The sequence below is a fragment of the Eretmochelys imbricata genome, chromosome 2, assembly GCF_965152235.1.
Source record: "Eretmochelys imbricata isolate rEreImb1 chromosome 2, rEreImb1.hap1, whole genome shotgun sequence".
NCBI classification, from domain to species: Eukaryota; Metazoa; Chordata; order Testudines; family Cheloniidae; genus Eretmochelys; species Eretmochelys imbricata.
In genome coordinates, this window is record NC_135573.1 from 52021302 (window position 1) to 52042367 (window position 21066).

At 45.4% G+C, this 21066-nt stretch overlaps 1 protein-coding gene across 1 annotated transcript in view; it reads left to right on the forward strand.

Moving 5' to 3' along the window:
• ZNF704 (zinc finger protein 704) overlaps positions 1 to 21066 on the forward strand; it is a 140597-nt gene that overhangs the window by 29062 nt on the left and 90469 nt on the right. Inside the window, exon 2 of the mRNA XM_077808949.1 lies at positions 19670 to 19917. Within this exon, the coding sequence (XP_077665075.1) occupies positions 19670 to 19917 (248 nt within the window). The remainder of the gene's footprint in view (positions 1 to 19669; positions 19918 to 21066) is intronic.

Consider the following 21066-nt stretch of genomic DNA (forward strand, 5'->3'; position numbering starts at 1 on the left):
TTACTTGGGGGCGTGAGTAGCACACAGCGCCCCAGGGTCACCAGCAGCCATGGGGGGTCTGGCCCTGTCCGTGCCTGCAGCTTCCATTGGCCGTGATGGAGCCAGTGCTTGTGGTAGGTGCAGCATACAGAGACAACCCCCCGGCCGCCCCCTGCCTTGGGGCCGCAGGGTCCTGGTGCACACTGTTTCCTGGGAGCCGCCCCAAATAAGCACCACTGGGACTCCAGGTGATTGCTCACCAGTGTACTCCTTCAGCCCCGAGCCAAAATATCGGGACAAATGGCTTCCCGACCATATATCGGTCGGGACGTGGGACAAACAACTAAATATTGGGACATCTGGTCACTCTAATTAGTCTGAAGAATACTCCTCAAATTAAAATTTATTCAAACTGTGAGGAAGGTGACATGGGGTCTGGTGGCAAAGGAAGCTCCATGCTCTTTCTTCTACCACTCATATTTGCTGAAATGCACATTGTTCTGTTTCCTGCCATTTCCTCCCTCTGCTGTCTTGATGACCATATTTGCTACTTACATGTAAATTGAGGTAAACACATATTCCTTTGTTTAGAATAAACCTGTTTAACAACTTTGCCTAGGCAGTTTTTGAACATGTGCTAATAACATTCTTGGGGAATTCATCACTTTACATATAATGTTGCTATATACATTTCATTATTATTGACCAGTGAGTTGTTAGTTTTCAAATGATACCTCAGAAAGCATATTTTGTACAAATATTATTACAATAGGGTGTTAATTCAGGGGTGCTTTGCATCACAGAGGGTTGGTGTTTAACTTCTCCTTACTGTTATGCTAATTGAAGGGCACATTCACACCCATCAACCTCAATAAGATTTTAAATCCAATAATAACAAAAGTTTTACCCAGGTCATAACATAGCCGTGTGTGTGTGTGTGTGTGTGTGTGTGTACACATTCACTTGGGTATGTGTCTGCTCCATCCACGACAGCCAGTTTGCCTATACCAGTATCATATATATACACACACATACCCAAAAAAAAGTAAAATGGTGAATGCTGACTCCAAATCTTAGTGCTATAGTTTGGAAGGGGGTAATATTACACTGTTGGATGCCAGGTTATTCTATTTTTAAAATTACTAAAAATATTTAGTTTAGAGAAACAAAGAATGGTAGGCTGATTCTTAAATTGTTTCTCTTACTGCCAAATCAGGGACAACCAAATCAAAAGATAGTCTTCTGAATAGCCTGTATCAATAATTCCTATTTTAGAGATTGTGGCTCCCACTGTTTTAGTCACAGGGGTTCTTTTACATATTTTTAGGGGACACCAAGGTCAAGACCAAGCAAAATAGCCGTGATTAATAATTGTGCTTATTAAAGAGAGAAAAAGAAAACATTAGACAAAACAGAAGACTGTACACAAATGATGAACTGGGTACTTCAATTGCAATTTCTTCAGTACGTCTCTCTGTGGAGAGCTTTTAACAGAGATTATACCCTTCAGAGTGAGCCATTGGGGGAGGGGGGCAGGGAGCACTTTGTTTGGTAAATTACCAAAGTATATTGTTATCCACAAATGATCATGAGTCCATTCGTTAGATGTACATCCTTTAACAACTAAGTGTTTATACATGGGCAAAATTTTGTTTCAGGGCAAGTGGACTTATTGGTTATTTACAAGATGACCAAATAGCAAGTATGAAAAATTGTGACAGTGTGTGTATGGAGTGGGGGCGGAAACAGGTGCCTATATAAGAAAAAGCCGCGAATATCGGGACTGTCCATATAAAATTGGGATATCTGGTCACCCTAGTTATTTGTAACCAGCCAGTTTATAGTTGGGTAAAGTAAACAATCTTATCTACATCTTGTGAAATAGAAGAAAATATTTAAATCCGTTACTTAGAAAAAGCCATTTAAGGATCTGCGACAGACCAGTTATGAATATTAAGAATAGTAAATACCACTAAAACCCACTGTTTCTCTGTTTATAAATGTTGAGCCCCTTTCTCCTCTTCAGAAGTACATGGTCTAATCATCTGGAAATTACTAGGAGAAACTGTGTTAATATTTTAAGTAACAACAACAGTTTCATGTCCCAGTGAAACCATTACAAGAGTTTAAATCTAATCCCTTGGCAGCATCTTAGTTAATTTCCTTTCTCCAATCAATTCTGAGGTTTTGGGGATGTTTTCCTAAGGTTGGTTTCTTCTTGAGTCTATTTTCTTATGTTTGCGGTACCTTGCTTGTAGAGATGGACAGGATGAGTTGTAGAGTGCTTGCTGTCCAAGCATGGTAGCAGAGGGTGGATGTGTGTGTGTGCACATGTGCTTGCTTCAGAGATTTTTAATAGTCTCTTTCTGATTTTCAGGAAATTTATAGGAAAACACACCATCTTCAGGCTTGTTTGCATTTAGAGTTTGTTGCTGTCACTCTCACTGGCTACATGCCTCTGGATTTGGTGTAGCTGATCCCCTTCGGCTCCTGAATATGTAGTCTGTCTAATGAATATGCAAAGTTGTTTAATTGCCTTTGTTGTTCTTGTGGTATGAAGGCATCCAGTTAACTTTTACAGTTTTAACTTTTTTTTAAAATTTTTTTATTCAGTCCATTTTCTGAAATATTCTTTCAATTTTATTAAAATTTGACAGGAAATAAAATTTTATTTTCAAAAAGTCCAAACACTCCAATTCTTGATATAGAAGCTTTTAGTTCTCAAAACAATCTTTTAAAATAAAGACTTCCCAAGAATTATTTAATCTTAAATTGTTGATTGTACGTAACAGGTTTTGGAAACATGATTTTCTTGTCTTCCTGGATGGATGAGAAATGCTTGAGGACTACCAGTAATAATTAATTTTTCCATTAATATAAATATGAATACTTAAATGGCTTCTTACATTAGTAATTAGTTTAGTATCAGATGACCTTGATATAGTTATACAAACAAAGGTTTTCATCTATAAGTAGAAAGAATCAGTATCTTCTGGAAAACATTTTCCCACTACAAATGTTCTCCAGGTTTAAAGAATGAGGATTTTATTGTGTTTGCAAAATAAAACGATTTCAATAAGGATACTTCTCTAGAATTCCTTGTGTGGGTTCAAACTAAGGTTTTTCTTTGCAAAGGTGAGGTTGAAAAGACTCACTTTAATGGCTTGGTTCATAGCTCTGATAACACATCCAAAGCATTACTTCTTTTTAAAGTTTTTCAAATAAAACATCCACCTGTTCTTTACACAACCAGGCATTCTTCTCAAACATAAATATCGTACAAAATCTGTTTTCTTCAGATAAAGATCATATCTATACCAAACTGCTATACAAGAGGGATGTTGTCCTATTCTTTGATAGGTCACTCTGATTGGCTTGTTTGCTTTTGAGCAAATGGCTGCTACATTTACAACCTACCATTTACAGTATATTGTTGTTAGACTCTTATCAAATATTCTATACAAAGCATAAAGCACAATAACACACTTATACATCTTTCAAAACTCTGTATAAAAGAAAATAGTATAGAATGTTTAAGTGTAATAGAAGTTATAAAGCTGCATTCCAGAATCTGTGTAAATGCCCTTGGAGGTAATACATTCTCTTTAGCCATACAGCCCTGTTTATCTTTCCTGACATTTGCTGGTTCTTGGGAGATAAGGTAGAAGCCTCCTGGGATTCTTTTGGTTAGCTTGAATATTTCACATAATTTAAATAAAACTATATGCATGAAGTATTTTCCTCTAAGCACCCTGTGCATGAAAATAGTAACTGTATCATAAGCTTCAGTAAAGGCATAGGCAAGCTTAATGACAAATAATTTTATGCATATCTCTTCTGCATTAATATTTCTCTCCTACAGTGCCATAGCACTATCTTGTGAAGCCAACAGATATGTATTTAGTATTCAAAAATACAGATAACTATTAGTTCTTATTCAATCAAAAAATTAAGACATGGATTTGTCTTAGCCATGGTTTAAAAAAAAAATCCAGTCCCATTTATATATGAAGAGAACACTTACAATGGTCCTAATAATGCATTATTTCATGTATTGTTAGCAAGCTGGAATTTACAAATGCTTAGAGTGATTAGACTAAACTGACTTGGTTTCTGTGTAATGAGCACCCACTGGTGAGGCAAATAATTAAATGCAAAGTGTAGTCCAAAACGTAGTAATACATTAACATTCAGGGCAGAGCTTTCCAAACATCGTTACTAGAATCTATCTTACCTCATTGTATTCTTGTATGAATAGAGAGTTCTGGCTGAATAGAAATTCAGATACTACAATGCAGTTCTTTCCTTCCAATGTTTCTGCATTCTCAGAGAGGCAAAAAATGAGACTTCACCTCACATGAACATTAAGAGAGCTTGAGCTGGAAATACATTAAAAAGTAACTGGAAACCCTTATTCTTCCAGAAATTCATTTTTAAAGAGTCTGTTACTCGTTTAATGTTGTCTTGGCAACAAGAGATGCCTATCCTATGCTTCTTGTTGCTGCTAGTGATATTTTGCTATGGACTGTACTTCTATTTTTTTCTTATATAGGAAAAGAGAGATGATTATTACTGACCCCACAACACAGCTATGTTGGCTTAGGCCTGGTCTATACCAAAAAGTTAAGTCGACCCATTTATATCTCTCAGGGATGTGAAAAATCCACACCTCCTGAGCTGGTGTAATTAAGCTGACCTAAGCCCCAGTGTAGACGGCCCTTAGTGAATGGCAGAATTCTGTCAACCTAGCTAATGCCTCTCTGGGAGTTGGATTACCTGTGCTGATGGGAGAACCTCTGCCGTCAGTGTAGGTAATGTCTACACTGAAGCAGTAGAGCGGAGCAGCTGTGCTGCTGTAGTGCTTCAAGTGTAGACAAGCCAGGAGACCAGATTGTGACCTAAAATAGTCTTACAGCCATCTGTCACCCTTTTTTGGCTAAACTTTGTGTGTGTGTGTATGTGTCCCATTATTATTATACTGGAAGATGCTAATGGCTGCCAGCAATTTGATTTATAGGTGATTATAGACCTCCTTAAAGCTGATGGCCATGCTAGCCACTCTTCATTCAGGCTAAATGAAAGAAACAGTTAAGCTCCTTCATAGAATAAGATAACTGGAGAGAATAAGAAGTCACCCCATAAGGGACTGGGTGCATGGGAAGGCCTGAGCAACAATTAATTCAGGGGAAGTAAAAGGGGTTTCCCTGGGAGTTACTGCAAATGCAGGAGCTGGGGCTTTGATTGTTTGAAGCTCTGTGTGTCAGAGGCAGGGAAATTTGCTGAAGGCAACAAAAAGGAATGAGGGAATAAAGAGGACTCCAGCAGACATGAGAGAAGCAGTTGTGAGTATGGCACCAAAAGGGAGCAGAGACAGAGCTCCTTGGGGTGCAGGACTGGCTGGAAAACAGGCTTGGATTTCTGCTCCCTGTTTGTTCCTACTGTGTTCACAAAGCTTTGTTTCCCTGTACATTCTTTGTAAATGAACAAGATTGCATCAATGAAGTATCCAACTCATACCAACTTATCCTCCTACCAGAAACAACCCGGCAAAGCCCCAAGTATTGACTAATCACTTGGGACAATGGGACAACAATATATTAGTCCCTTTAAGGTATATGAGAAAGCTTACAAGTTCAACCTTGGCGTGAAGTTTTTTTTTGTCAGTATTTTCTGCATTATGGGTTACTTGCAAAAATTGCGTGGCCCCACTTCTTCCTATTATAGACCATGTGGATTTTTGTGAATAGCCTATAATGAACACTCTCAATCTTTTCTTAGAATTTCAATGCTGGCTTGCATTCTTAAATGTGTAATACATTAATGGGACCTCCTGATTTGTTAACCAGATAGTAAGTGTGTTCTGAACTTAGTGAACTTCCAAGGACACAGGGAGAGAGGTTTGTAGCAGATGAACATCAAAGCAGAAGACGGGTAACTTATTAGGGCTTGAAAAATCCACTCAAAAAGAAGGATAATATAGCAAGAAGGAGCTCTGGGATGGGGGAAAGAATTTGGAGGAAAAATAGGAGATAGAAAATACATGGGAGGAGGTAGAGAATGCTATATAGGCAACAGGAGTGGGAAAGAGAGAGAAGGGAATGGAGGGAAGAGAAGGAAAAAGGGAAAAAGGAAAGACTCTGAAGACAACGTGTGAAATTGTACACCATGATCAGTTAGAAGAAAGAAAAAAGAGTGAGGCTAAGTACGGAAACCGCTTACAAACAAAAGCAAGAGTGATGTATTAAGTAAAGCTGGCTGAAGAATATGGAGCCATGCTGTGACGATTAGTGTTTTCACTATTAATTGGAAGGAAGCTTAGAATGGAATCAGACCAATAGACTTTATAGTGACTCGCATGAAAATTAAGAATCTCTGTTAAACTAAATAGCATCTTGCTTTACACTCAAATCTTTTTAAGGTTGTGCATAAACCTGGGGCTCAGAATTAGATTGCTGATTATTGATCAAGTAGACCATGTTAAACTACCCAAAATAGGGGAAATGTGGCAGAGGTAGTTACTTGTGAGCCAGAGGAACTCAGGCCCAGATCCACAAAGGGACTTAGGTGTAGTGATGCTCAGTGTTTTGGCACCTAACTTTTAGACCCCTGGGAAATCACTGGAACAACACAGTGATCCACAAAGCCTCAGTCAAGTGCTAGGTGCTCTATACAATGCAGGGGAGAGATGGGCACCTTAGAATGTGGTCCACAGAAGTCAGCATGCCAGGAGGGGAGCTGTCTAAGCTAACCCATGGGAGATGCTGATGAGAGAGGAGTCTCCCATGGAAATAGGTGCCTGAGGCTGATCTGAAGGGGGGTAGCTGTCTGTGCTTGTAATCCACCACCCGGAACCCTTCTCCTGGAGTCAGGTGGCTTAGGCGCCTAAGTCACTTCCTATGAGAGTGAGTTAGGCACCTACCTCACTCCACACAAAATAGCTGGAGGTGGAGAAAGTGGGGGTGGTGCCCACATAACTTTTTGCCCACTTTGAAAAGGTATTGGAGCAAGAGAGCTGCACCTAGGTCTCCCATTTTCCAGGTGTGTGCCCTAACCACCAGGCCATAGGGTCAATCTCTCTCAATGCCTCTTTCATTTTTTTTTATCCAAAGTGGAACAGTTTCAACAGGACAGATGGAGGGATCCCCACATGAGACTGTCCCAGGGGTGGGCAAACTTTTTGGCCCAAGGGCCACATCTGGGTATGGAAATTGTGTGGCGGGCCATGAATGTTCATGAAATTGGGGGTTGGGGTTCAGGAGGGGGTGAGGGCTTCGGCTGGGGATGTGGGCTCTGGGGTGGGACCAGAAATGAGGAGTTCAGGATGTGGGAGGGGGCTCCAGGCTGGGGTTTGGGGTGTGGGCTCTCGGGTGGGGCTGGGGATGAGGGGTTGGGCATGCAGGACAGTACTCCAGGCTGGTACCGAGGGGTTTGGAGGGCAGGATGGGGATCAGGGCTGGGGCAGGGGGTTGGAGCACGGGAGGGTGTCAGGGCTGCAGGTGCTCACCTCAGGCAGCTCCCGGAAGCAGTGGCATGTCCCCTCTCTGGCTCCTATACGGAGGTGCAGCCAGACAGCTAGGTGCACTGCCCCGTCCTCAGGCGCTGCCCTTGCAGGTCCCATTGGCTTCAAGCTTCGGGGCGGCGCTTGAGACGGGGCAGCGTGCGGAGCCCCCTGGCTGCCCGTACGCGTTGGAGCCGGAGAGGGGGGATATGCTGCTGCTTCTGGGAGCCGCGCGGAGCCACGGCACATGCAGAGCAGGGCAAGCCCCAGACCCTGCTCCCTGTTGGGAGCTCGAAGGCTGGATTAAAATGTCTGAAAGGCTGGATGCAGCCCCCGGGCCTTAGTTTGTCCACCCCTGGACTATCCCATAGTTCAGTGGTCAGAGCGCTCTCCTGAGAGATGGGCTACCCCTGTTCAAATCCTTTCTACCCTTTAGGCACAGGGGGAAATGGAACCTGGATCTCCCACATCCCAGATGAGTGCTCTAACCATTGGGTAAAAGTGATAAGGTAGGAATCACCACATTGTCATCTGCTCCCCATCCCCAAATATATGCCTGCTGGATCAAGCCCCATGGGTGAGATAGGTAGATGAGCACCTGTCTCCCTCCCCGGTTTGTAGATTGCTCTGGGGCTTAGGCAGGAAATGGGCATCTGGATGCCTAGAGCAGTGGCTCTCAAACTTTTGTACTGGTGACTCCTTTCATATACCAAGCCTCTGAGTGCGACTGCCCCCCCCCTATAAATTAAAAACACTTTTTAATATATTTAACACCATTATAAATGCTGGAGGCAAAGCGGGGTTTGGGGTGGAGACTGACAGCTCGTGACCCCCCATGTAATAACCTCACGACCCCCTGAGAATCCCTGGCCTAGAGTGAGGCAGCACTGCACATACTCTGAGGCAAGAACTAAGGCACCTAGGGAATTTTTACAATGGACAATTAGATTGAGCGAGGGTAGGCAGCAGCCATGCAGAAGTTTTGTGGACCACAGTGATGCCTAAGTACATTTGTGGAGTTGGACCCCAAAGAGCAGCTGAGTCTGGTTTATGAGGGATCTTGTTGGCCTTAAGTAGGGGTGGAGTAATAGAATGGCTTAATTCACCCATGGGCTGTTCGGGTTCTGGCTAAAATGATAAAAGCCTCGTCTTAGGGGCTCAGAGGAAACATGCACATGCAGGGGTTTCTCTAGGCAGTTGTTCCCTTGAAGCATTTTCCCTACCAGGGGTCGTATAGAGGCATTCCTCTAGATACTTTCTTTATCCCCTATAGAGGAACTGATGTGTAGTATAACAATTTTGATGAGTTTTAGAGGTATGTTCTATATTTGTATGATGTGACACTCCGCCCCTGAAATTAGTGCAAGAATGGTCATAGCCTTGAAGCTATCTAATTTACTCCATCCCTGAGAAGAACTCCCACAGCGTGTTGAATTGGGGATTTTTCGGACCTCATTTAGCCATGCCAGAATCCTAGTAGAAATCTGTGGGTAAGAATGAGAGAGCTGAATTGCCCCTGGAGATTAGAGAAGTCTATTAGCCTCACATTGCCAAATGGCTGCTTGCCAGAATGACATAAGCAGTGTTCTGTCAGGCTTACATATGCACATTTCTTCTGCAAGCAGGATGCTGTAACACATGCAGCCATGTCCTCTGCTTAAGTAAAATGGTGTAACTCTACTGGATACTACATCCGTTTACACTACATAAAGGCCTGGTCTATGGTTATTTATGTTGCTTATAAAATTGACAGTGTAGCGTGATGGGTGCAGTGATACACTTTATCATATATGCTGTTTATCATTTCTGTGGCTCCATCAGTATACGTAGGACTTCACCAAGAAAATTAAAGAATAAAGTTCACTGTCCTATACAGTGCACACACTGGGTATGTCTACACAGCAAAAAAAACCCCATGGCTGGCCTGTGCCAGCTGACTTGGGTTGCATGGCTGTTTCTTCTTTGCATGCTTGCTCATGTTGATTCCAATTAGTTGTGCACGTGCTGCGTGAATAGTAGCCAGAAGGTTTTTCCCCTAGCAGTACCCGTAGAGTCAGCTCAGGCGCCCCTTGGTGTTGCACCTTAGTAGCACCGTATATAGGGCCCTGCCGACCCACTGCCATTTCAGTTCCTTCTTACTGCCCATGACCCTTACGCTCATTCTCTCTTGCTTTGGCAAGCCTTCTCCCTAGTAATCTTCACACTGTTTTTTCTGTAAATAGTTAGATCATTCGTTAGTAGTTGTAGTTAGTTTCGTCATTATACAGCTAGAATTCCAGTAAGGAATTGTTCTGGGAATATTCTCTCCAACCCCCCCACCCCCCCCCCGGTATTGGGGTTGGGGCATGCCTTGGTCCCTGGGGTTTAAACCCTACGCAGCTTGTAACAAGTCTATGCCCAGGAGTGACCCTCCCACTTCCTGCTTGATGTGTCTAGGAGAATCACATCAGAAGGACCGTTGCCAGTGGTGAGCTGGAGCCGATTCGCTAGAACCGGTTGTTAAATTTAGAAGCCCTTTTAGAACTGGTTGTTCCGCGAGGGACAACCAGTTCTAAAAGGGCTTCTAAATTTAACTGGCCAAAAGTGGCGTCTTAGGGGTTGACTCCATGGGTCCTCCAGCCCTGGAGCACCCAAGGGGAAAACTTGGTGGGTGCAGAGCACTCACCAGCAGCTCCCTGCCCCACCCCTGGCCCCAGCTCATCTCCGCTCTGCCGCCTCCCCTGAATGTGCTGCCCCACTCTGCTTCTCTGCCCCACCAGGCTTCCTGCGAATCAGCTGTTTGCATGGGAAGCTGGGGCAGGCTGAGAAACAGGCTGCGGCTTTCCGCTCGGGCCCAGGGAGGCGGAGGTGAGCTGGGGCGGGGGGGAGGGGGCATGAGGAGGGCCGCCCGTGCCGCAGCAGGTAACCCCGGGTGGGGGGGGCTGCACAGGGGAACCTCTCCTCGCCCCAGCTCACCTCCGTCACCCTGGCCTGAATCTGAAGTTGCCGCCTGCTTCTCAGCCCTCCCAGGCTTCCCGTTGAACAGATGATTCGCGGGAAGCCAGGGCGAGGCGCGGAGAAGCAGAGCGGGGCAGCACGTTCAATGGAAGAGGCGGAGCAGAGGTGAGGTGATCTGGGGCCGGGCGCAGGGTGGGGAGCTGCCGGTGGGTGCTCTGCATCCACCAAATTTTCCCCATGGGTGCTCCAGCCCTGGAGGGGTGGGGAACGGCTGCTCCCCCTGCTCCCCCCCAGCTATGCTCCCCTGCCCCTAGGAGCCAGAGGGACCTGCCGGATGCTTCCTGGGAGCTGCCCCAGCTAAGCACCTCCGGGACTCCCCACCTCGCACCCCGGCAGGTGCCTCTGGCTCTTAGGGGTGGGGTGGGCACCCACTACAGTGGCCCATGAGACCCTTCTGCCTGGTTCTGGGGGCAGTCAGGGGACAGGGGAGGGGGGTGGAGGGGGTAGGATCCTGGGGTGGGGGCGTCAAGGAATGCGGGGGGGTTGGATGAGGCAGGAGTCCCAGGGGGCGGGGGGGGGGCAACGACCCCCTCGTGGGGTGAGGAGGGAACCCGTTGTTAAGATTTTGGCAGTTTATCACTGACTGTTGCAAGATCTGTAGGGGATTCCACCCCAGGTCTCAAAAAGAGAGGGACCAACAGTTGAAGATCCTTCTGATGGAGACAGCCCTCTGTCCCCACTCGGAGCCGAGTCTGGCTGAACCGACGCCTAGCACATCAGCATCGATGTACAGTGCTCCGGCGTTGACGCAGGGAACCGTGGCGCTGAGAAAGGACTCAGATAGAGATGCTCAGCACTGACAGGGCTCCCTGCGCAGGGGCTCCACGCATGGCAGTGTGCGGCACCCTTCCCAAGCCCTGGTGCATTGCAAGAAGAAGAAGCCAGACGGGGGCTCTCACTCACATGAGACTAGGATGGAAGGACTTGGGCGCAGTGAGACCCAGGTTGCGCCGCATTAGTGCGGCCCCTCCTAGCCTGGCACTGTTGACTCCAGTCCTGAGAGGGGGACAGTTGAGTCCAGCTCCGCAGAACTCCCCTCCCTGGGAGAGATGCGGAGAAGTGTTGGAGCTGCCCTCCACCCCAGAGACCTTTGAGGCGATGAGAACTCATCACCTTCACAGCACCACCTTCCCCACCTAGGCAAGACAGGGCACTGAGCTCAAAAGCAACGGTACCCCTGAGACCCTCGTTGTCATCCCGAGGCAAGCCAGCGATGGTACCACTCAGTCACCATCACCTCCGCACCGGTCACTGGTACCTTCTGGCAGCAGACTGGCAGGGCAGCTGCACCAGTCCCCAGTCTCCCAACACTGCTCCCTTTTGGTCCTCCTACAGTTAGTCCTCCCAATCGGAGATGGTGGAGTCCTTTGGACGGAGCCGGCACAGATCTGGGAGCCAGCTTTACCCTGCTCTGCTGTGAGAACCCCCACTCCTCGGCTGTTCACGCACAGCCTCTGACGTGTAATCTGCTCCCAGCTACTTGCAAGCGAATGACCCTAGCCAATATCTCCAGTCCCAGAGGCAACCCTAGGAACCTCCGTCTTGCAGTGTCCAGTAATGCCCGCTGGACGCTGCAGGCTTTTATAAGTTCTTCAGTTTAACAAAGAAATTGATATGTACCAGGCTTGTTTCCCCAAAGGGAGTCTCTGACACACTTCAAACCAAACACACTGCTTCAGAATAAACAAACAGATTTATTAATTATATAGAGAGATTTTAAGTGATTGTAAGTTAAAGCATAACCAATCAGATTTGGTCAAATGAAATAAAAGAAAAATGCATTCTAAGCTGATCTTAACACTTTCAGTGTCCTTAAAAACTTAGATGCTTCTCACCACAGGCTGGCTGGTTACTTTTCAGCCAGGCTCTCTCCTTTGATCAGCTCTTCAGTTGCTTGGTGGTGTCTAGATGTAGGTGGAAGAGAGAGAGCAGGGCAAAATGTCTCTCCCTTTTATCATGTCCTTTCTTTCCTCCTGCTGTGCCCCCCCCTCGCCCTTCAGAGTCAGGTGAGCATTCCCTCATCGCAGTCCCAAACTGCCCAGAGGAAGGGGTGACTCCCTTGAGGGTCTAACAGATTCTTCTGTTGCTGCCTAAGCCAGTGTCCATTGTTCCTGTGAGGCTGGACTGGGTTTGTCTCATCCATGCCTTGGCGAGGTGTGAACTGCCTCCCTGTTCTTGGAGAGTTTTTGCAAGGGCTTGCTTTAAGCCATGAGGATACATTTTCAGCCTCATAACTATATACATGAAATTATAACCTGTAACCTTACTATAACATTACTATAACAATTACTATAACATCACAAAAACAACCACGCTCAGTGCATCATGAGCCTTCCGAAGACACCCAATATGACAAACTTTGCATTGGATACCACACAATCATGTTATAAAGATGAACATGGGGGTGAAGGTATAGAGCGTCATAGCGATCATGTACTTAAATACTGTCATAATGTAGCACACACAGGAGCCAAATTAAGGTTGCGCAGGCATTAACTCTGACATTTTGGGGGGAGGGTGTGTGTGTATAAATTCTGATCCCACAGCAATATTGATGGAAATTGAGGGCACTAATGAGGCCCTTGAGGAGGGACTTCTAGTCTATTTTTTAAATGTTTTTTTAAATATAATCACCATTACCACAACCAAATTTATACCATCTGTAACTTATTTCTTAGTTCTAGTTGTTTACATGTTGAGTGTTTTGCTTTCCAAGACAGTGGAGAGGCAAATTTTCTCAGTAGCATGTCAACTGGCTGTGTGTCAAGAAGTATAAAATGACTAATGCTTTCTACTATTTACATTTTTAAAGTAACTGTTCCAGTTTTCTGTTGAAACTGCCAATAGTCCTGCCATGGAAACATTAGGATGAGACACACATTAAATCATTTGTCCTAAGTATTTATGTGCCTGTGGTGACATGTGCTTTTCATAGCAGAACAAATTGGCATAATTATCTATCCTGTGAACCGAAAATAACATACCATTCTTGTACCTGCCGATGTTTAAAAACTATACATAGAGATGTTTGGGAGAGACAATCGTCTTTCTGCTCTGTTATTAATTTGTCAGGAGACCTTTTTTGGAGGGGAAAAGAGGTAGTTTACTTACCATACGTCTACATTAGAAGTTTCACTTGTAAAATTTCCACTGACATACAGCTGCCAACATGGCCATCTCACTAGAGTGCAATCTCTCTTATCTGCATTTGCAAGTGAGCCCATCCTCAGTGATGGGTTATATTGGCAGAAGATGTGGCTGGGTATCCCAGTGTCCCCAGCACCACTGGCCTGTACACTGCCTTCTGGGAAAAGATTGTAGTGCATTGTGGGATACCAGTACTCCTCTCAGGGTATTATGGAACTTTGGGGTCAAATTCTCACAAGCGCCACTGTACCATCCCATAACCTGCTCTTCCTTGTGCCAGTTTTCGATCTCTGCCATCTTACTGTGAAAAGTATAGATGCTGAACGGATCAGCAGAGCTATCGTGTCTGTTTTAGAGACCAAGTAACTGATTATACTGTGTTTGCAGAACTCAGACAATTCCTATGACAGCTGGGTGTGCAGCAATGAATTGGAGATAACTGAGGATGTCTGAATGATGCAGGCAATGAGTGGCCTTTGCTAGTTGCTGCAGCCATTCACTGACCTACTGCACATGGTAGAGTGGCAGTTCTGGGCTCACGAAACTAGCATGGAAAAGTGGAATTGCATCACGATGCAAATATGGGCTCATAGCAGTGGCTGCAGGATTTGTGGAAGGCCACATTTCTGGAGCTGTGTGCTGAGCTTGTCCCAGCTCTTCAGTGCAGACTCTCCAGAATGAGAGCTTCATTTGACAGTGAAGAAATGGGTGGCTATCGTTCTAGAAGCTTGGAACCCCAGATGGCTATCAGAGGGTGGTCAATCAGTTCAGTGCTGGAAAAATCTATGGTGGGGGTGGTCATCGTCCAGGTGTGCCAGGCCATTAAATGTGTTCTGTGGCACAGGATGTAACTCCAGGCAATGTGCAGGAAACAATGGATTCAACAAAATGGGCTTCCTAATTATGGTGGGGCCGCAGATGGGATGCATACCCTGAACCGTCGATTCCTTCCCTCTCTTCCTCCACCCCCCCATCCCACTTCAGAGTAAATAAACAGAGAAGGGGTACTTTTTTATGGTTGTGCAAGCATGGGTGGATCACCATGGATGTTTCACTGACACTAACACTGGCTGGTCAGGAAAGGTTCTTGATGCACACATCTTTAGGAATACAGGATTTCTTAAGAAGCTGCAAGCAGGGACATTGTTTCCAGACTGCCATATCCACATTGGTGGGGTTGCCATGCCAATCATGATACTCACTGAGGGAATCTTTAATTGCACACTTTGACAGGGGGCTGCAGCCAGACAGTGTACTGCCTGGTGTGGTATTTTGTTTTACTTTGTGAATTTGCATTATCTCTGTATTATAAGATAAAGTAAGACAATCATGGCTTTCACAAAATAGAACTCTATTATGCAGAAATAAACAACAAATGAATTACAGTATTAATTCAGTATACAAAATACAGTATAATGTGGGCTGCATCCCACATCAGCATATGTGTACTCATAGCAGTTCTCCTTATTGTTCATTGGAATCATGTGCTGGTGCCTTCAGGGGGTATGTGGTCCAGGCCCCGGGAAGAAGGAATTGTCCATACAACATAATGGCTGCTGTGATGTAGGCTTTGGGATGTTTTGCTCCATAATGCTTTGGAGCACCTGTGTTTCCTATCTAACGAGCTGCATGAGGTCTTGGTGCACATTTCAATGCATAGCTGCTGACTTTTATTTTTCCTGTGGGGTGCTCCATCCCCACTCCTCCCCGCCCCTACTCTGCCCTTTCCCCAAGGCCCCACCCTCACTCCACCTCTTCCCACCCCCCTCACTCTACCCCCTTCCGCCAAAGCCCTGCCCTCTCTCCGCCTTGCTCTTACGCTACTCTGCCCCCTCCCTGAGGCCCTCGCTGCTCTCTGCCCTCCCCCAAACCCCTTCCCCAGTCGCCTATCAGCTGTTTGGCGGCACTTTGGATTAGCTGATCGGGGGGCACTGCCAAAAAGCCGTGGCAAGTGGGTGCTAAGCACCCACTATTTTTTTTTCTGTGCCTGCTCCAGCCCCAGAGCAGCCACGGAATCAGCACCTATGTCTCAGTCCACCTCTCTGTCCTTCTGCCTTTCCCCTGTATGTGTTCCCTGGTTTCACAGGTTTCGAACTTGGACCTCTACAGAAGTTCCAAGAACAGGTCCTCTCCTGTCTCCACCCACCCCCCAGCCCCCCGATCAACATCAGTCTTTCAGCAGGCATGGCCGGGGTGGCCCTCAAGAATGTCCCAGCCGAGCGGTCACTGATAAACAACCAGAAAGGCAGCCATTGTTAGATGTAAGGGGTTAGCAGACATCAAAAAATGAATGCCACAGCTGCTTAAAATATTTAACATAAAGATCTGTGTAAAAAAAAAATATGAACAGGATCACAGTCACATCTGCTTGCTTCAGGCTCATGCACCAGCACATGCCATGGTGAGCGTATAGGGGTACTTTTGAAACCCTTTAGGAGTGATGGGTGCAGGGCTAGATGTGCGGTCTAGGGTAAATGTAGGGATAATGCAGTAAACACTGTTGAACTTTGGCAGTGGGATCCTGGCAGCTATATCGCTTTCGAGGATACAAAAGGCCCAGAGAAAGCAATTGCTCAAGATGGCTCAAGGTTGTCTGGGCCCATACACAGCTGACTTCTTCACAGTGATCATACCTCTGGAGCTTATTGCAGAGTGTCTTAAGGCTGCTCTTCCTAGAAATGCACAGGCAAAGATCAGCGTACTTGCTGAAAGTTTCCCCAACACTGTGCCAGAGGACAAAAAAGGATGTCTGGGCCAAAGTAAACCAGAAACTCTGCAAGCGGAGGAGAGTTGTGGTAGTTGGCTATTTCTGTGAGCCAGTCCAAACCCCATGAGCCAGCAGCGGTTTCTGCCTCTTTCCTGAATGTATGCACAGCATGCAAATACTTTGTTTTGTACTTGGATTTTCAGACATGCAAGGCAAAATATTTTGTTTATGGTCTAGAAAACCTTCATCTCATAAGCTTACAAGAATATTTCTGCAACATCATGTAGTGAATGCCCAGGTACCAGATTGCTTGCAAGCATTGTTTTGTATTTTTGATGTATTTATTTTAAATGCTCAGGTATTGGTTTGTGTATATGTCTTTTCTGGTTTTATTTTTATTTTAAAAATGTTTTTCCTTTGAAAGGCTTCTTATCAAAGGCTTCTGCCAAAGCATGTGTTTGGGAATGTTTTTTGGTATCTTAAAGAATTTCTGTTTTTTTTTTTTTTGACTATTGCTGCCTTAAAATAAACCACCTACTTTAAAACAGAATCCCTTTGTTCTCTGCTACTTGCAGTTGGCAGCCATTTTGAGAGGGAGATAGGGGCCAGATAAAGGGAAGTGAAGTGTTGGGGATCATTAAGAGAGCTTTAAAAAGTGTGCATTAATAGGGGCAGTAAAATACGCCTATTTGAGTCCCTATCCCTTTCCTTGATGTGTTCTGTCTCTGGGTCCAGCTGCATCTCAAATAGCTCCTGGTTATCTGTGGGCTCTGCATCCTCCATATCCCCCTCCTCAATGAACTCTTCCTCACTGTGCATTTCTGGGGTTTCTTCTGCTGGATGTTGCGAGGTGTCCACTGTCAGAGGTTGGTGATGGGGTCCCAGCTCAGTATGACATCCAAACTCTGTGTAGTAGAAGCATCTCAGGGGGACAGCGCCAGACGAGGGTTGACACATTTCCAATGGTTGGTAACCCAACCCCTGAGGCCCTGCCCCCTGCCTCGCTTCTTCCCCTGGGGCACCGCCCCAGCTCTGCCTCTGCACACCACATGCTGTTGCCGCGAGCCTGGCCCCAGAGGTGGTGGCAGCGGCTGCTCTGATCTCCTTCCTTCTGCTTAGGGTTGTCATAGATTAAAAAAACAAACAAACCTGACATCGTGGCTTGTCAAACTCGGACACACAAGCCAAAACCTGGACTCTCCGAGTGAAAACCAGACAGGTGGCAACCCTGCACTGGACTATTCGTCACCTGCCTTTGCCCAGTCTTGGAATTGTCCCTGTCATACCCCAGCTTCTGCATCTTCTTTGCAATGTCCAAATAAACATCCAGGCAGCAGCAGTGGGAGATTTAGTTGTAGCTTTATGTGGAACCATACCTGTCGGCTTTCAAAGATGGGCTAACAGGAATAGAGATATTTCCAAAACATCCTGAGTGTTTTAAATGTGAGAATGGGGAGGCTGGGATTCCAGAAACCATGACCCTGGGCAGCAGAGAGCAAGGATTCAACCAGAGGAGTCACATGTGAGATTACTGCCAGGACTGTTTGTGTCCTCCACTTTACTGATCAATAAGAATTCAAGTGGTGCATAGGCATTCAAGAAGTCAGCCCCCAGATTTTTACAGTGTGGCCTTGGCATCTTCCTCTCTATTGCAGAAGTGCAGCCACTCAGATCAGGATGACCTGTGGTTTCTGCAGGCTGCAAGTCCACATTAAACAGCTGCATTCTGGTTTATTTTTTTTGCAGTTTGAATGCATTCCTTAGGCTTCTGACAAGTGACCAGTTTGAGGGTTCAGTAGGAAAAGTTTGTGTGCCCTGAGGTAACATGATCAGGCCCTTCTAACTAACTTCCTGTGCCAGCACAGCCCTGCTCCTCCATTGCCCAGGAGTGGGGAAGTTGAGAGAATGGAGGAACTGGGCAGAGGTGTGATGTAAGGCTGGCAGGGGACACTTGTAACTGGGCCTGAGAAAGTTAATGTGTATGTAATGCCGATAGACCCTGGTCATCTGCGGGCAGGATCGAACCTTGAGCCTCTGGAGCTTAGTGCGTGAGCTTCTATAGCATGAGCTAAAAGCCAACTGCCTGTTAGCTAAAGTGGTAGAGCAGACTTATTTAACTCTCTTTCTAAGTGGTCTTGGTACCACTAGATGGGACAGAACACCACACCATGGAGGTATGTGGGTTACATGTTGAGCTGGTAAGAGTGTTGAAGGCTCCTCCACCCCAGGAGCTGCTAGCATGACCCTCTGGGCTTTTTTCCCCGGCCACAGTCCCAGAGGGTACTCTTATACTTGGAGAAGTGGAAGCGTCTAAAGCGGGTAGCCCTCCCTTTTGTAGCGGGGGAGGCTCCGAGTGAATACTGACCACCATCATGTATTTAAAGGTCACAGCTTTTTTGTAACCCTGACCCATGTTGTGTGACTGGGGTTGGGAAATAAAGGCTGGTCTCTTAACAGCCCTCCTGTGTGTTTGCACCTTTGCAGCGCGAGGGTCTGAATCTCCCTGTAGAAGACGCAGGTGGTGGCAAATTATCATAGCTGCTATGAAACAGCCTCTTTGGAATGGCCAGTTTCCGCTTAATGGTCAAACAGGACCTGGCCAGTAATTCATGCTCTTGCAACCAAGAAGCAGGCTCTTCTATGGGGAAGGGGGAGAGAGACAGATTTAAATATGTTATCTTTATTTTCAAGTAAAACACAAATTATTAAATTGCTTCTTGGGAGCCTCCCAGTTGTGTTCAATAATATATACACCTGGAGATATAAAAACACACTTCACATTCCTTCCAAATGATAATATTTACAGTTATGCTGTGCAATAATTGTAGTAAATATATAAAGTTTTGGAGGGCTATCCATTTTGAATCATAGCACCTGTTCATGGAGAAATCCTATTTTTTCCCAGTTAGCTGCTGTCAGAAGTTTTTTAATACTGGTTAGATTTCTTGGTTTCATTTTAGAAAGATATCTATATAAATTGTGAATTCTCCTGTTATTTTCCAAATAAAAACACTCTGTGTGTGTGTGTGTGTGTGTAAATACATAATATTTATTTATTTGATTTATTCTTAGGTTAAGAATTATGAGTTATCTGAAGCTGCTTACCTTATAATGCAGTCAGGAATTGCTTCCCAAAACAATGATGATATTGTCTGGACTGCCTTTGTCACTAGTAAATTTTTGAAGAAAAATGACAGCAATTTTAGAGTCTATGAAGGGCAAAGAGGTAGTGGCCTACTTAGTGATGCTAAATTGAAATGGCTGCCTTAAGGGTGTTGAATTTCTTCCCCTTTTAAGATAAATAAAGGAAAATGTAATAATAATTGCTTTTAATTTTGCAGGCAGGCAGCATTAGGCGTGAAACGACCTTCACTACATTTCAACAGGATGACCTAAAAAGTGACATCAGTCAAAAATTACCAGACCAACAGTTTCTCCTGTTGGCCATGAGGGAGGAAGATTTAAAAACTGCGGACACCAAAAAAACAAACAGAATTCATGAGCACGAAAAAGAAAACACTCGTTCTGTCTGTCTTCTTGAACAGAAACGTAAGGTTGTTTCTTCAAATATTGATGTGCCTCCAGCAAGGTAAGGACAGACTTTTAAAAGCATGTTTTGTTTTGTCTTTTAATGGAAGAGGGGAGGAAAGTTTGATTACTGGTACTGTTGGCATAGTGAGGCTAATTGTCATTCTCCAGCAGGTCATACTAAAGCATTAAACCGTTCTTCTGAAGTGTCTGCTGGAGAACTAAACATACCAATAACAAAAAACGGAAACTGAAAGCATTTGAACCTTACCAGCATGTGTTGCTTCTGCTCCCTCTCTGAATGGTTGTGCAGGGTATAGTGAATTTCAATCCACTTTGCTGCACTGCTAGTAGTGTGCTCTGGAAAAGATTCTTTAAAAAAGAGAAACAAATATTGAGTGACAATAAAGGGAGGTGGGGGAGAGCAAAATGGAGATGGAATCGTATTAACAGAGAAATGGACATAAATACAGTGTGAGGTTGTCATTTTACATCCAGGCCCAGTATGGTGTAGTGCATACCTGAGGCAACCTAGAAGAAACCTGGGGAAGGATCTGTGCCCCTGACAAGTAAGAGATTGATGACTGAGGCAAAGCCAAGGGTCTTCCCGCACCTATCCCATCTGCCTGCATGCTCGCTCTCCAGGAGTGGCTGAAGGTTCCTAAAAGTGTGTGGGGGAGCCACTGGTGCTCAAATTGTGGCCCTGCCCCCCCAGCTGCCCCTTCCCCCTGAGGCCTCCTTCCTGTGCTGCCTCTTCCCCCCCAAGATTCTGCCCTCCATTCTCTCCTCTCCGCCCCTTCCCCACATGTTGCTTGCCTTTACGGCCTGTAAAAAGTAAGAGGGCCATGGTCCTCTGTCCCCTTGTTCCAGCACCCCTGTTGCTATCTCACACCGTACCTGCACCTGCAACATGGAAAGGATACTCAAGGGAGCATGTGGGGTCTTACTCTTTATTACACCCCGAGGGCGGAGTCATCATGAGGCCTATTGAAGAGGGGAGAGAAAATAAATGAATGAATGGAGGGAAATAAACCTGAAGGGGAAGGAGAAGGTAACAAAGGAAAGAAAAATCTGTGTGTTCCCAGGAATTGGGATGTGGTGTGGATAATTCAACTAAAAAAATTTCTTTGTGGTGTAGACAGTTGCATGTACTTTTACTTTGTACATTTTGTTACACTTCTGCCCACTGTGGAACTACTGTAATGCACAC